The sequence below is a fragment of the Rhinoraja longicauda genome, chromosome 13 (assembly GCF_053455715.1).
Source record: "Rhinoraja longicauda isolate Sanriku21f chromosome 13, sRhiLon1.1, whole genome shotgun sequence".
In the NCBI taxonomy this organism is placed as follows: domain Eukaryota; kingdom Metazoa; phylum Chordata; class Chondrichthyes; order Rajiformes; family Arhynchobatidae; genus Rhinoraja; species Rhinoraja longicauda.
The window spans coordinates 37,358,105-37,373,097 of record NC_135965.1 but is presented as its reverse complement, the minus strand read 5'-3'; the positions used below and the strand labels follow the sequence as shown (position 1 = coordinate 37,373,097).

The window sequence follows — 14,993 nt, the reverse complement described above, 5'->3', positions numbered from 1 at the left end:
TGTCTTCCTTGGTGAAGACAGAACCAAAGTACCTGTTCAAATCGTCTGACCATTTCCGTGTTCCCCCATAATAAATTCACCCGTTTCTGTCTTCAAGGGACCCACATTTGTCTTAACTAATTTTTTCCTCTTCACATACCTAAAGAAACTTTTACGATCCTCCTTTATATTCTTGGCTAGCTTACTGCACCTTCGTATTGCCTTTTTAATCACCTTCTGTTGATCTTTGAAAGTTGCCCAATACGCTGGCCTCCCTCTCATCTTGGCTATGTTAGACTTCTCTTTTATTTTTATACTGTCCTTGACTTCCCTTGACACCCATGGTCACCTCTTACTTCCCTTAGTTAATTATTAGTTAAACATTGACTGACTATACCAAATTTTTGTTGTTGTAATGATCAGATAATGACCATAGGCAAAGTCTTCTCAAGGGTATGAGATGGCTGATCATGCACCTTCTTGGATTGGATTGGTTAAAAGATCACCACTGAACCTCAGTAGTAACAAAAACATTGCAGCCCATCTCCACAAATGTATTTTTAAAAAGCCATAATTTGTACAATCGCGGAGAGTATGTGCGGACCACAGTTAGAAAGACATTTAAAAATTGATGGAAGAACTAGTGGGTCAACGCGCAAATACTGAAGCAGAGGACTAGTTGAAACCTGGCATCAGGACTGTGTCGATGGAAGAGAGGTAGTATACAAGAAGGTCCAGGGGTAGGGGTGGTGTAGGTGGAATATAGCTGGAATGAGATGTGGTGCAGGGAGTATTGGAAAAGGAGGTCCCTGTACACAGTGGTAGAAGAGGGAGCGGTGAGTGGAAGATGTGTAACTGGTGGTGGGATCCCATTACAGCGAGTGGAATTGGTGAAGGGATGATATTGCTGATGCAGAGGCTAGCGGGTGCAAGGTTAGGATGAGGGGAATTCTCTATGTGTTCTGTCTGGGTGGGGGGGGGGGGGGGGGGGGGAGATATGGTGAGATCAGACATGCAGCAAATGGGGGATTACCCAAACTGTAGCAGAGGGGAAGCCACATTTCTGGAAAAAGGTGGACCATTCAGAAATCCTGGATTGGCAAACCTCATCTTGAGAACAGATGCAGTGGGGATGGAAAAACAGAGGGAACAGGCTGGTGTCTTTACAGGAACCAGGGTAGAAGATGTATTTGAGGTAACTGTGGGCATATCATAGCCATCAATTGATGGATAGTTTTGTCTCCTGAGATGCAAAAAGACAAATCCAGAAAATTAAGTATCTGTAATGGTCCAGGTGAAAGTTTGTGACAAAGATGATAAAACTGAAATATTCCACACAAGGAAAGGAGTGCAGTACTAATACCATCGTCAATGTCACAGAGAAGAGTGGGGAAAGGTGTCAGAGCAGGTTTTGAACAAGGACAGTTCCAGGTAGTCGACAAAATTACAGTGTAGTGAGTATCTATGGCTACACCTTCAATTTGTGAAAGAGTGGGAAGAATCTAAAGAGATGTTGTTGGCGGTGTGAACAACTTCTGCCAGACAGTGGAAGTGTTAGTGGATGAAAACTGGTTGGGCCTTTGTCACAGAAAGTAGTGAAGGACCCCAAGACCACCTTGTTGGGGAATGTTTGGAGATAAACAGAGACTAAACATCCATGGTAAAGAGGAGATGGTTGAGACCAGGGAATTAGGAAGTTGTCAAAATGGTAGAAGACATAAGGGGTATCATGGATTTTAGCTGGGAAGGGATGGATAAGGGGAGATGGGATAGAGTTGGGGTGTAAAGAGTTGTTCAGTGAGGCAAGAGCAGGTAGAAACAAATCATTCCCGAATGCAGAAGAAAAATCAATTAAATAAATCCACTTCTGTTTTGATCTGAGAACGAAGTTGTGCAAATGCTTTTGGTCCACAATACAATATGGCAGGCTCACTAGCTGAGCACCTAATGTAACAGTAACACACTTTCCTGTTCCTTAGAGGGTAAAGTGGCAAAAATCAATGGGGTATAAGCATGACCCAATGTTTCAACAGGCTAGAGATAACAACACTGTTATAGGGAGGGCTTCCAGCAATTATGAAAAGGGCGTTGAAAATGATGGCCTGCTGCTGCTTTACATCTCTGGACCCCAAGTTGGACCTCAACTCTGTATACCATGGGAAGCTCTCAATCCTGAGAACCTACCTGCATGCAAAGTCTGCAGCCAGGGAAAAGGAGTTGAGTTGTTGTGCAGAGAGGTTCTATTGGTTCCCTAATGCCGTGATGTGCTGAAAAAAATGTGAAATGGGCTGATAAAACCTCCACCTGTTAGGAAAGACCAGGAAACAATGATCAATAGACAATAGGTGCAAGAGGAGGCCATTCGGCCCTTCGAGCCAGCACCACCATTCAATGTGATCATGGCTGATCATTCTCAATCAGTACCCCGTTCCTGCTTTCTCCCCATACCCCCTGACTCCGCTATCCTTAAGAGCTCTATCTAGCTCTCTCTTGAATGTATTCAGAGAATTGGCCTCCACTGCCCTCCGAGGCAGAGAATTCCACAGACTCACAACACTCTGACTGAAAAAGTTTTTCCTCATCTCTGTTCTAAATGGCCTACCCATTATTCTTAAACTGTGGCCCCTTGTTCTGGACTCCCCAACATTGGGAACATGTTTCCTGCCTCTAATGTGTCCAACCCCTTAATAATCTTATAAGTTTCGATAAGATCCCCTCTCATCCTTCTAAACTCCAGTGTATACAAGCCTAGTTGCTCCAGTCTTTCAACATACTTTGAATTATGGAGATTTAGGCAAGGGAGAGAGAGAATTCGCACTGCAGCTGAACATTAGATTCTTCAAGTGTGCACAAAACTAAGCTTTAATTGGACCATCGATGCCCAATTTAGCAACACTACCAAACGTTGCAAAGGGATTTATATCTCAACCTGTTTACGTTGCACGCTACCCATGAGCGACAATGCGTTACCATTCATCAGAATGTAGATGTATTGTGCAAAAAAATCCAGTAATAAAGCAAAAATAATATTTTAAAAATAACTCGTTCAAGGTCAATTAATTTTATTTACCATTCATTTTTGTGTATCATTACTTCAAAGAGAGATTGCCGAGACCAGGTACGCATTGATCGAATTAGTCTCAGACATTTGAGAAACGGCTTCCATTGAAACTATGGACAAACCTGGATAGTTGGTTATTTACAATTTAACAGAAATGTTTAGATGTTTACATCAGCCACCCTCCAGTCGCCTGGTACCTCTCCTGTGGCTGAAGATGATGTGAATCTCTCTGCCAGGCCCTAGTAATTTCCTCCCAGCTTCCTACAATGTCTGAAAACACACTTGGTTAGGCCGAGGGATTTATCCACCTTAATATTCTTTCAGTCTGCTAGTATCTAGACTGCTAGCCTCAAGGGTGTCACAGTGGTGTAGTTGTAGATCTTCTGCCTCACACCGCAGAGACTCGGGTTTGATCCTCACTACAGGTGCTGCCTGTACGAAGTTTGTACATTCTCCCTGTGACCACGTGGGTTTTCTCCCGGTGCTCCGGTTTCTTCCCACATTCCAAAGACGCACTGACTTGTAGGTTAATTGGCTTCTATAAATGCCCCTAGTGCGTGTGATGCCAAAGTGGGATAACATAGAATTGGTGTACAGGTGATTAGACAATAGACAATAGGTGCAGGAGTAGGCCATTCGGCCCTTCGAGCCGCCACCGCCATTCAATGCGATCGACGTGGACTCGGTGGGTCAAAGGGACAATTTCCACACTGCATCTCTAAAACTGTCCAAAGACCTAAAGCCTCTATTGTAATTCGTATATGATCCAACACATCACCACTCATTTCCCTTACTTCCGTTCCTTCCATAAGCTTCTCCTCAGATAAGTATTCACTTAACACTTGGCTCATCTCTCGTGGTTTGAAGGCTATATTGATCATTGAGGAGGATTATTCTCTCCCTAGTTGTCCGTTAGGATAGCTGTAGAATCTGTTAGGATTTTCCTGTATCTTGTCTGCTAGAGTTGTCTCATGCTTCTTTCTGCTCTCCTGATTTTTCTCTAAAGTCTGTTCCTACGTTTCTTATTTATCTTAAGGGCTTCACTTGATCCCCGCTGCCGACACCTGACCAATGCCTCTTTCTGACTAGAGCTTTAATGTACCTTGCTCAACCAGGGTTCCCTAAACTTGCCAGCCTTGCCCTTCGCTCTGCAGGATCATGCTGTCCCAGAGGTTTTCCAATCACAGTCTTTAAGAGCCTCCCACTTGTTAGACACCCCTTTACTTGTAAAGAGCATCTCTCAACAAACCGCAGTAAGTTACTGTGTAGAAATAAAGGCTCGGCAGATGCTGGTTTATACCAAAGATAGACACAAAGAGAGAACGGATAGGTGATACTTTGGGTTGGGACCCTTCTTCAGACCGCCAGATCTTCAATTACTGTCTGTTCCTTCAAAGCGGGCCCTGTCCCAATGTAGGGCTTTGAATAGTGGACACACCCTATCTTTTATAGAAGTTAAATATTCTAGGAGATTTCCACTTTGTAATCAATGCTGTTATTTAATATTAAACACAACTTACATGCCAAGACCAAACAGAGGCAGCTTAGGACGGCACAGTGGTAGAGTTGCTGTCTTACAGCGCCAGAGACCTGGGTTCGATCACGACTACGGGAGTTGTTTGTACGGAGTTTGTATGTTCTTCCCGTAACTGCATGAGTTTTTTCCCGGTTCTCCAGTTTCCTCCCACAGTCCAATGTCGATTAAATTGCTTTGGTAAAATTGTAAATAGCCCCAATTTGTGTATGATAGTGCTAGTGTACTGGTTGCTGGTTGGCGCGGACTTGGTGGGCCTGTTTTCGAGCTGTATCTCTAAAATCATATTCACTTACATAATTAATGAAAACACAATTCACATCAACAAGGGGGTTTAGCACAGAAATGATTATTTTAAGTTAATGTTATAAGTGAATTGATCACACATTCTGTTTAGTTTAGAGATAAAGCACATTGTGTCCTTTTATGTGAGCCAGCATCTGCAGTTCCCTAATTCTACATTGAAAATGGCCCTTCGACCCATCGATTCCATGCAGACCATCGATCACCCGTTCACATTAGTTCAATGTCATCCCTTTCTTCCCCCATTCCTACGCACTAGGGATAATTTACAGAGACCGATTAACATACAAATCCGCACGCCTTTGGGATGGGGGGGGCACCAGGAGGAAACCCACGAGGTCCCAGGGAGAACATACAAATTCCACACAGACAGCACCCGAGGTGGGGGATCAAATCCGGGTCTCTGGCACTGGGAGGCAGCAACTCTACCACCTGCACAAATGTGGTTATATTCATCATTAAGACTAATAATACAAACAAACAAACTGGATTTTGATTTAAATGATTACACAGTAAAAAAAAAACGTCTTCGTTTGTATTTTGCCTACCAGTCTTGTGGCCGTGGCTTCAGTACAATGTACACCAAGGAATTAGTATACAGTACAGTATATCCAAACAAATCCAATAAATATTCTTCACTATCCATTAAATATGTCATGTAAAATGTACACAGGCAACCAATAACTATTTAATTAATTAAGGCTAAGATAACCAATTGAACTCTGCCAGTTAACCGGTATTGGTTGACACAGTTTCGTTGATGTTCTTAATTTTGGATTTCCAGAACTCCTTAATGATCAAATAGTAATACATGGCATCCAGGCAACAGTTAGTCGTCGCCAGACACTGAGAGATCTGGAGAAACACCCGCAGCGGTGCCTGGTAACCGACTGGCATGTAGCATTTCTTTGCCAAGAGGTACAGTAACATGGCGACGTGATACGGTGTGAAGCAGAGAAGGAAAGTTATCAGATTGGAAGTGATTATTTTCATAGACGTGCTCATGTTTATTCCTTCTCTCTCCACGACCACCCGTTGTAACGTTCGCAGAATCCGCACACTGCAGACAATGACAACAAACGCAGCAATCGCAAACAGGGCGAGCATGGCCAGGGGAATTGCTCCGCGGTCCCAAAATTCACCGAAACTCGAGAAACACTGGTGGTTTGGAGGATTTGCCCGCAGGTAATTGGGAATGCTGGCAGACCACACACAGAGCCACACAACAGTGCAGGCGACGGCGGCTTTCTTTGGCGATCGGATGGTTCTTGCCAGAATGGGATGCCTGATAGCGACGTAGCGGTCCAGGGAGATCAGCATGATCAACAGGATGGTGCCGTAGGTGTTGACGAAGTACAGGGACTCCACAAACTCACAGAAGCGGGGACCCAGGCGCCACTCTCCACTTTTCTGGTAGGCGTGCATTTTGAACGGCAGCGAGAAAATCAACAACAGGTCGGAAAATATCAGGTTGGTCATGTAGATCATGGACTCCGTCCAACTCTTCAACCTGAAGCAAAGTATCGAGAGCGCCGCTGAGTTGATGAGCAGTCCCAGGGCGAAGGTTGGGATGTGGACCACGTATTGGAAGGTCTTCACAAACTGGGTGTCGGTGGTGGTGTTCAGGCTGCACGTCATGGTCGTGTCTGATTTCTCCAACTTCACCAGCTCTTCTGTTCGAACCCAATCGCATCAGAAGTGGCAACGTCGGACAGGCCTCGCTTTCCCCACCTCTGCAGCCATACACAACTGTCGGAGATTTCCTGTGTGCTTATTTATGCACCGCTTCACCGGCGCTGCACACTAGCCACATGAACTAGCTGGCCACATGAACTTGCCTCTCGCAGCCCCGGACATCTGCAGAAACTAAAGTCATTTCTCACTGTGTGTGGGAGAGGTGGAAGGGGGATGGCACTTTATTTTCTAGTTGGTTAAGAACATTAACAATTCACAAAAATAGCATGTACGGCTTTATGGTGGTTCAATGTACTCTGGTGGTCATAAATTTTCACAAGAAGAGATGTCCCCGTTTCCATCGTATTTAGTAAGGGAGCAGTACTGAATCTTATAATGTTATCTGCATAGAAACATAGAAAATAGGTGCAGGAGGAGGCCATTCAGCCCTTCGAGCCAGCACCGCCATTCATTGTGACCATGGCCGATCATCCACAATCAGTAACCTGTGCCCGCCTTCTCCCCATATCCCTGGATTCCATTAGCCCCTAGAGCTCTATCTAACTCTCTCTTAAATTCATCCAGTGATTTGGCCTCCACTGCCCTCTGTGGCAGAGAATTCCATAAATTCACAACTCTCTGGGTGAAAAAGTTCCGTCTCACCTCAGTTTTAAATGGCCTCCCCTTTATTCTAAGGGCCTGTCCCACTTTAGGCGATTTTAAGGCGACTAGGCTGTCGCCGACAGTTCGCCGGGGTGTCGCGGGCATGATCGTGAGGAGTCTTCCAAAGATCGTAGTGGATCGTAGTGGATCTCGGCGCGTCGCCGAGAAATCAAACGGTTTGAAACCTCTCGGCGACAGCTGGGTTGTCACCAGGTACCGTAGCTTATTGCGGGTGCTGTCGCATGCTGTCCCCAGGTTTGCTTGGTTCTCTTAAGATACAGTTAGAAGCACATAATATTAAAATAAGTAAAGTCATTTCAAAATACCATAAAATGCTTGTGTTTAACCAATTTATTTACCGTCAGGACATTTGACAATAGACAATAGGTGCAGGAAGAGGCCATTCGGCCCTTCGAGCCAGCTACCGCCATTCAATGTGATCATGGCTGATCATTCTCAATCAGTACCCCGTTCCTGCCTTCTCCCCATACCCCCTGACTCCACTATCCTTAAGAGCTCTGTCTGGCTCTCTCTTGAATGCATTCAGAGAATTGGCCTTCACTGCCTTCTGAGGCAGAGAATTCCACAGATTCACAACTCTGACTGAAAAGGTTTTTCCTCATCTCAGTTCTAAATGGCCTACCCCTTATTCTTAAACTGTGGCCCCTTGTTCTGGACTCCCCCAACATTGGGAATATGTTTCCTGCCTCAAACCTGTCCAACCCCTTAATAATCTTATACATTTCCGATAAGATCCCCTCTCATCCTTCTAAATTCCAGTGTGACAGGTAGATTGGAGGCGACAGTTTGACGGTCAGGTAAGCGTGAGAATTTTCGCAATGTTTATGGCCATCAGCCATTACATTTAAAGTGGGCTCCCAACCCAGATATGCAACCCAGAAACCAGATTTGCATCGCCCTTACATTTTCAAAGAATGCCCACACACTTTTCACAAAAATCCACTTAACCACTTAATTTTTTTTTTAATACAGATATTAGTAAATTGGAAGTAAATCCTGTTTATTTCTTGTTACAGTGAAGCTTGGTTTTAAAGTAACCCATACAAGGTGTTATAGTTCAAAACTCTCAAGTACTTACCGACTTGTCAGTGATTTCAGCGAAAACCAGGACGCCGGAGATAGCGTGGGAATTTTCGCGATGTTTCAGAAGACGCTGTAATCTCGACCTGACTTGGCATTGTCGTGGTCATTGTCGTCGGGTAAAAGAAAAGTTCGGCGATCTGCTACGACTTTGACAGTCGCCGGCAGTCTTCAAAAAGATCGCCTAAGTGGGAGAGCTCTATCTAGCTCTCTCTTGAAAGCATTCAGAGAACTGGCCTCCACTGCCTTCTGAGGCAGAGAATTCCACAGATTTACAACTCTCTGACCGAATACTTATGAACCAACATGCCTACCTTTACACCCAAGTCATATTATATAATCTTACGGTGTTTTCTGCAGGCCCTTTACTAACATTTCTACCTTTACTCCCAAGTCATATAATATACTAGACCAAGTGGACCCGTTGGGCCCAAACCTGTCCTGCATTGGTGCAGCACCCTCTCCTCTCCCCTCCCCCTTCTCCCCCCACTACAACCCCCCTTATCCTCCCTTCTCCCACCCCCTCCCTAGATACATTTAAACTTTAAAATGTGAATAACTTAAAAAATATAACCGATTTCAATGAAACCTTCCATTAGCACCAAAGGGACGACGGTGAGTAAGGTGGGCCTAAAATGGTCGCGATATCATGTACCGATTTGGCTGTAGTTCAGGAACAAACAAGAGGGAACAAACCACCAGGGGGTGCCGCACTATGGCTGCCTCGCCTGTCTGCCCTTTTCAAACTCTTTTTGTTATTTTTGGTAAGTTTTAAAAGTTTGTGTAAATGTTCTCTGGTTTGTTTTATGTGGGGGGTGGGAGAGGGGGTCGGGGGAAACTTTTTTTCAATCTCTTTCCTTGCTGGAGATGCGATTGTTTTCCGGATCGTACCTCTGGTCGCTCTGCGGTCTAACATCACGGAGCTGGAGGTCTTGCCTGGGACTGACCTCGAGTCCCCGCGGGGGCGTGGACTTATCATCTGAGCCTGCAATCCCTTGCCTGGGATCGATGCTCCAATGCAGCCTGCAAACTTTATCATCAGAAGCTCGCAGTCTCGGGTTGAGACCGGTCGGGAGCTCCAAAAGCTGCACGAGGTTCGACTGGTCCCGACCCGGGGTAGATCGCTCGGCAAGGGGGAGCCGAGAACCCCCCCCCAATGAAGGAACTTGATCGTCCCGACGAGGAAGGCTCATCACCGGCTACGGGAGTTAAGATCATCCCATCAATGGAAGGTTAGAGCCCCCGACCACTGGAGGACAAAGAAGGGAAGAGATTGAACTTTTTTTCACCTTCTATCACAGTGAGGAATGTGGGGGAGTCACTGTGGTGGATGTTCATGTTAAAATGTATTTTGTGTGCCCTGTTGCTTTTTTATTGTTATGACTGTATGGCAAATGAATTCCTCGTATGTTGCAAAACATGATTGTGAGGGAGGGGGGGGGGGGGGGGAGGAGGGGGGAGGGGGGGAGGGGGGGAGGGGGGGGAGGGGGGGAGGGGGGGAGGGGGAGGTTCTATTGAAACTGGATAAACTGGATCATTTATTCACAACTTAACAGAAATGTTTAATGTGGATAACATCTGAAATTACATTTATCTTTTATCACCAAAGCTTTTTTGTTTGACATGGAACGTCATCTTTGCCTTTCTCACAAACGCATTGGTGACAATCTGAAAGTTCAAAATACTGTTCTTCATCAAAGTGGTCATATCTTGAACCCTCAAATCCACTTTAAATTTACATTACATTGTGATTTCACACGACCATTTCTTATCATTTCCACGACTGTCTAGCAAACGTGTCTCTGGTACTACTTGATTTGGCTACATTAAAACATACATAAGTAGGACTGTATTGAAAGTCATCTTCAGTAAAAGCAGATATATTTAGACAGTGTAAGATCAATAATTATTTATGCAGCTTAATCAGCTTTGGCTAGGTTCACTTAAAGGAACAATTTGATACAAAGTTTTCACTTGATACAAAGTCCAGGGACAATTAGGGATAAGCTTCCCCGGATATGTAGTAAATCCACCACATTGCACTAGTTTCACATTTGGCACATTTCACAATACATTGTAATTTCTGGTACAGATTTCCTCCTCTCAGGTTGATAACCTTCTGTGCTCCCATTTTGTATTAATATTTCAAAGTTGAGCCCACTGAATTGTGTACGTTATCATTTTTGATCAATAACACTGCAGGTGGCACGGTGGTGCAGCAGTAGAGTCGGTGCCTTCTGGCACCAGAGTTCAATCCCAACCACGGGTGCTGTCCCTATGGAGTTTGGACATGTCCCCTGTGACTGCACGGGTTTTCTCTGGGTGTCCTGGTTTCCTCCCACATCCCAAAGATGTGCAGGTTTGCAAGTTAAGATGTGCAAGTTTGTAAGCGTGTAGGATAGAACTTGTGTATGGGTGATTGCTGGTCGGCACGGACTCAGTGGGCCGAAGGGCCTGTTCCCGTGCTGTATTTATAAACTAAACTAACAAATCAAATGAACCCCTAGACAATTAGTGAATGCTGACATTTACCAATAAGAATAGCTTTCCTTGACAAGACCAACCAACAACAGCATATTAATTTACAATCACTTATAAATGCAACCAATCTAAACAAGCAGGCTAAGCACACATAACCAGATTATGTTTAGTTAATTTTATAAATGTATTGATTATACTTAGAGTCTATATTCATGTGTTGGAAATATACAATGGTGACAGGAGACTGTATGTCAAAATAAAATCGGAAGAGGACTTTCATTATCCATTGAAGATAGACACAAAAGGCTGGAGCAACTCAACGCATCAGGCAGCATATCTGGAGAAAAGGAAAATGTGACACTTTGGATCGGCACCCTTCTTCAGACTGATGGTCCGTTATTGCACACGTAATGAAGGCAAGCAGGCAATCAACCGTTTGTAATGTTTGATTTCCAAAACTCCTTAATGATCAAATAGTAATACATCGCATCCAGACAACAGTTGGTCGTTGCTAGACACTGGGAGGTCTGGAGAAACACCCGCAGTGGTGCCCAGTAATCGTCTGGTATGTAACTATTCCTGACCAAAAGGTACAGTAACATGGCAACGTGATATGGCGTAAAGCAGAGAAGAAAAGTTACCAGATTACAACAGATTATTTTTATTGATGTGCTCATGCTTATTTCTCTCTCTTCCACCACTCTTTGCAATGTTCTTATTATCCAAATACTGCAGAAAACTACAGCAAAGGCAGCAATCAAAAATACAGCAAGCATGCTCAGGGGAATTATACCGCGGTCCCAAAATGTAGTAAAATTCGTAAAGCACCTCTGAGTATTTGTCTGGGAGTAGTTTGGAATACTTGCAGACCAGACACAGAGCCACACAATGGCGCAGGCGACGGCGGCTTTCTTCGGAGATCGGAGGGTTCTTGCCAGAATGGGATGCCTGATAGCGATGTAGCGATCCAGAGAGATCAGCATGATTAACAGGATGGTCCCGTAGGTGTTGACAAAGTACAGGGACTCCACAAAGTCACAGAAGCGGGGACCGAAATACCAATCTTCTCCTTTCTGGTAGGCGTGCATTTTGAAAGGCAGCGAGCAAAGCAGAAGCAGGTCGGACAATATCAGGTTTGTCATGTAGATCGCAGACTCTGTCCAATTCTTCAGTTTCAAGCAGATCATCGAAAGCGCCGCGGAATTGATGGCCAGCCCCAGGATGAATGTCGGGATATGGACCACATACTGGAATGTCTTCACAAATTCACGTTCCATCGTGTCATTCAAATGAGGCATCTTTGTTAGGAGCCAAAGAAACAATGTACTTGACTTATTCTTATTGCCGGCACCGCTTGCTGCTATTTTCAATTGCTCTCAGTTTAAGAAACAAAAAACTATCATTGGATACGTATTATAAGCACAACTATAAAATTACCAAGATCTACTGATGGTTTTCTTCAGCAAGTCATTACCTCCTTGCTTTACTACCTTGTTTATAGCAGCAACCGCATCCTGTGTGATTATGTCCCAATATTTCAAAGTATTTCATAACCAAATCTAACAAAGGGTTGTGGGATGGAAGAGCACTGTTCTCTTTGGTTAGGGAACATTACATCAACATAGAAAATTGGTGCAGGAGGCGGCCATTTGACCCTTCGAGCCAGCACCACCTTTCATTGTGATCATGGCTGATCATCCACAATCAGTAACCTGTGCCTGCCTTCTCCCCATAGCCCTTGATTCCACAAGCCCCTAGAGCTCTTTCTTTTAAATTAATCCAGTGAATTGGCCTCTACTGCCATCTGTGGCAAGGAATTCCACAAATTCACAATTCTCTGGGTGAAAAGTTTTTTTTCTCACCTCAGTTTTAAATGGCCTCCCCTTTATTCTTAGACTGTGGCCCCTGGTTCTGGACTCCCTCAACATTGGGAACATTTATCCTGCATCTAGCTTGTCCAGTTCTTTCATAATTTTATATGTTTCTATAAGATCTCCTCTCATCATTCTAGTGAATACAAGCCCAGTCTTTCCAATCTTTCTTCATATGACAGTCCCGCCATCCTGGGGATTAACCTTGTGAACCTACGCTGCACTGCCTCAATAGCAAGGATGCCTTCCTCAAATTAGGAGACCAAAACTGCACACAATATGCCAAATATTATCTCACCAGGGCCCTGTACAGCTGCAGAAGAACCTCTTTACTCCTGTACTCAAATCCTCTCGTTATGAAGGCCAACATGCAATTAGCTTTCTTCACTGCCTGCTGTACCTGCATGTTTACTTTCAGTGACAGGTATACAAGGACACCCAGGTTTCGTTACATTTCCCTTTTCCTAATCTGCCACCACTGAGATAATAATCTGCCTCCATGTTCTTGCCTCCAAAATGGATAACCACATTTATCTACATTATACTGCATCTGCTATGCATCTGCCCACTCACTCAACAGGAGTAAAGAGGTCCAAGTCACCCTGCAGCCTCCTAACATCCTCTTCGCTGTTCACACTGCCACCCAGCTTTGTGTCATCCGCAAACTTGCTGTTGTTACTTCTAATTCCATCATCCAAATCATGAATGTATATTGTAAATAGTTGCAGCTCCAGCACCGAGCCTTGCGGCACTCCACTCGCCACTGCCTGACGTTCTGACAGGGACCCATTTATTCCTACTCTTTGTTTCCTGTCTGCCAACCAATTCTTTATCTATGTCAATACAGGGCCATCTTAACGCATGGGCCTGATGGGCACTTGCCCGGGGGCCCACGAGCATAGGGGCCCCATGCTGATCTGTGTATGTTAAGTGACTTGCAATAAATAAATACTACTTTAAAAATGTAGGTTCAACAAGTGCTTTTTTCGCAACATTTTCGGTCACTAAGTGCTTCTCACAGCGATCTGTAAGTGCTTTTCGCAACAATGTAGCACCCTAAGTCCATCGCTAAGTGCTTTTCGGTAAGTGCTTTTCGCCGGCACGACAGGGGGGGGGGCTGGTAGGGAAAGGGGGGTGGGGGAAGAGTAACGGTAGGGGCCCCAGTACACTGCTTTGCCCGGGGGCCCATAATGCTGTAAAAACGGCCCTGTGTCAATAGCCTACCCCCAATACCCTGTGCTCGAATTTTGCCCACTAATCTCTTGTGTGGGACCTTATCAAAGGCTTTCCGAAAGTCCAGATGCACTACATCCACTGGCTCTCCTTCATCCATTTTACTTGTCACATCCTCAAAAAATTCCAGAAGATTAGTCAAGAATGATTTCCCCTTCATAAATCCATGCTGACTTGGACCAATCCTTTTACTGCTATCCAAATGCGCCGTTATTACCTCTTTAATAATTGACTCCAGCAACTTCCCCACCACTGATATCAGGCTAACTGGTCTATAATTCCCCGTTTTGTCTCTCCCTCCTTTCTTGAAAAGTGGGATAACATTAGCTACCCTCCAATCCATAGGAACTGATCCTGAATCTATAGAACATTGGAAAATAATCACCAATGCATCCACAATTTCTAGAACCACCTCCTTGAGTACCCTGGGATGCAGACCATCTGGGGATTTATCAGCCTTCAGTCCCATCAGTCTACCCAATACTATTTCTTGCCTAATGCAAATTTCTTTCAGTTCCTCTGTCTCCCTCGATCCTCTGTCCTCTAGTACATCTGGGAGATTGTTTGTGTCTTCCTTCGTAAAGACGCATTGGTCTAGTTTAGTTTAGAGATACAGTCCGTTGTGCCCTTTGATGTAAGGCAGCATCTGCAGTTCCTTAATTCTACATTGAAAAATGCCCTTCGGCCCACTGATTCCACGCAGACCATCGATCACCCGTTCACACTAGTTCAACATTATCTCTTCTTTCACCCCTATTCCTACACACTAGGGACAATTTACAGAGATCAATTAAATCCACACATCTTTGTGAATGGGGGGGAGGGGGGATTGGAGCACCGGGAGAAAACTCAGTCACAGGGAGAACATACATACTTCACACAATCAGCACCCAAGATCAGGATCAAACCTAGATCAACCAACTTGCGAAAAGAAGCCAAATTAAAATGTCCTTTCCAAATGTTCACAATATTCTTGTAAAAGATCCTTCCTGTGGTTTTTATGGTACTAATAAACGTAATAACATTTCACAAGCTTCCAGTCCTCTTATGAGCAGAGTTTCCTTCCTCTTTTCACAGAATATCCTGATGAGAT

At 44.5% G+C, this 14,993-nt stretch overlaps 2 protein-coding genes across 2 annotated transcripts; both read right to left on the bottom strand.

Annotated features, from left to right (window-relative positions):
* Positions 1-5,527: 5,527 nt before the first annotated feature.
* On the bottom strand, positions 5,528-6,515 carry LOC144599084 (G-protein coupled receptor 55-like). The gene has a single exon (XM_078409805.1). It carries the CDS (start codon positions 6,513-6,515, stop codon positions 5,607-5,609), a length of 909 nt encoding a protein of 302 aa, XP_078265931.1. The 3' UTR covers positions 5,528-5,606.
* Positions 6,516-11,224: 4,709 nt separating this feature from the next.
* On the bottom strand, positions 11,225-12,094 carry LOC144599083 (G-protein coupled receptor 55-like). The gene has a single exon (XM_078409804.1). It carries the CDS (start codon positions 12,092-12,094, stop codon positions 11,225-11,227), a length of 870 nt encoding a protein of 289 aa, XP_078265930.1.
* Positions 12,095-14,993: the final 2,899 nt, after the last annotated feature.

Bases quoted from the DNA above. Each gene is read 5' to 3' on its own strand.
- LOC144599084 (XM_078409805.1), bottom strand. From the start codon at position 6,515: ATGACGTGCAGCCTGAACACCACCACCGACACCCAGTTTGTGAAGACC.
- LOC144599083 (XM_078409804.1), bottom strand. From the start codon at position 12,094: ATGCCTCATTTGAATGACACGATGGAACGTGAATTTGTGAAGACATTC.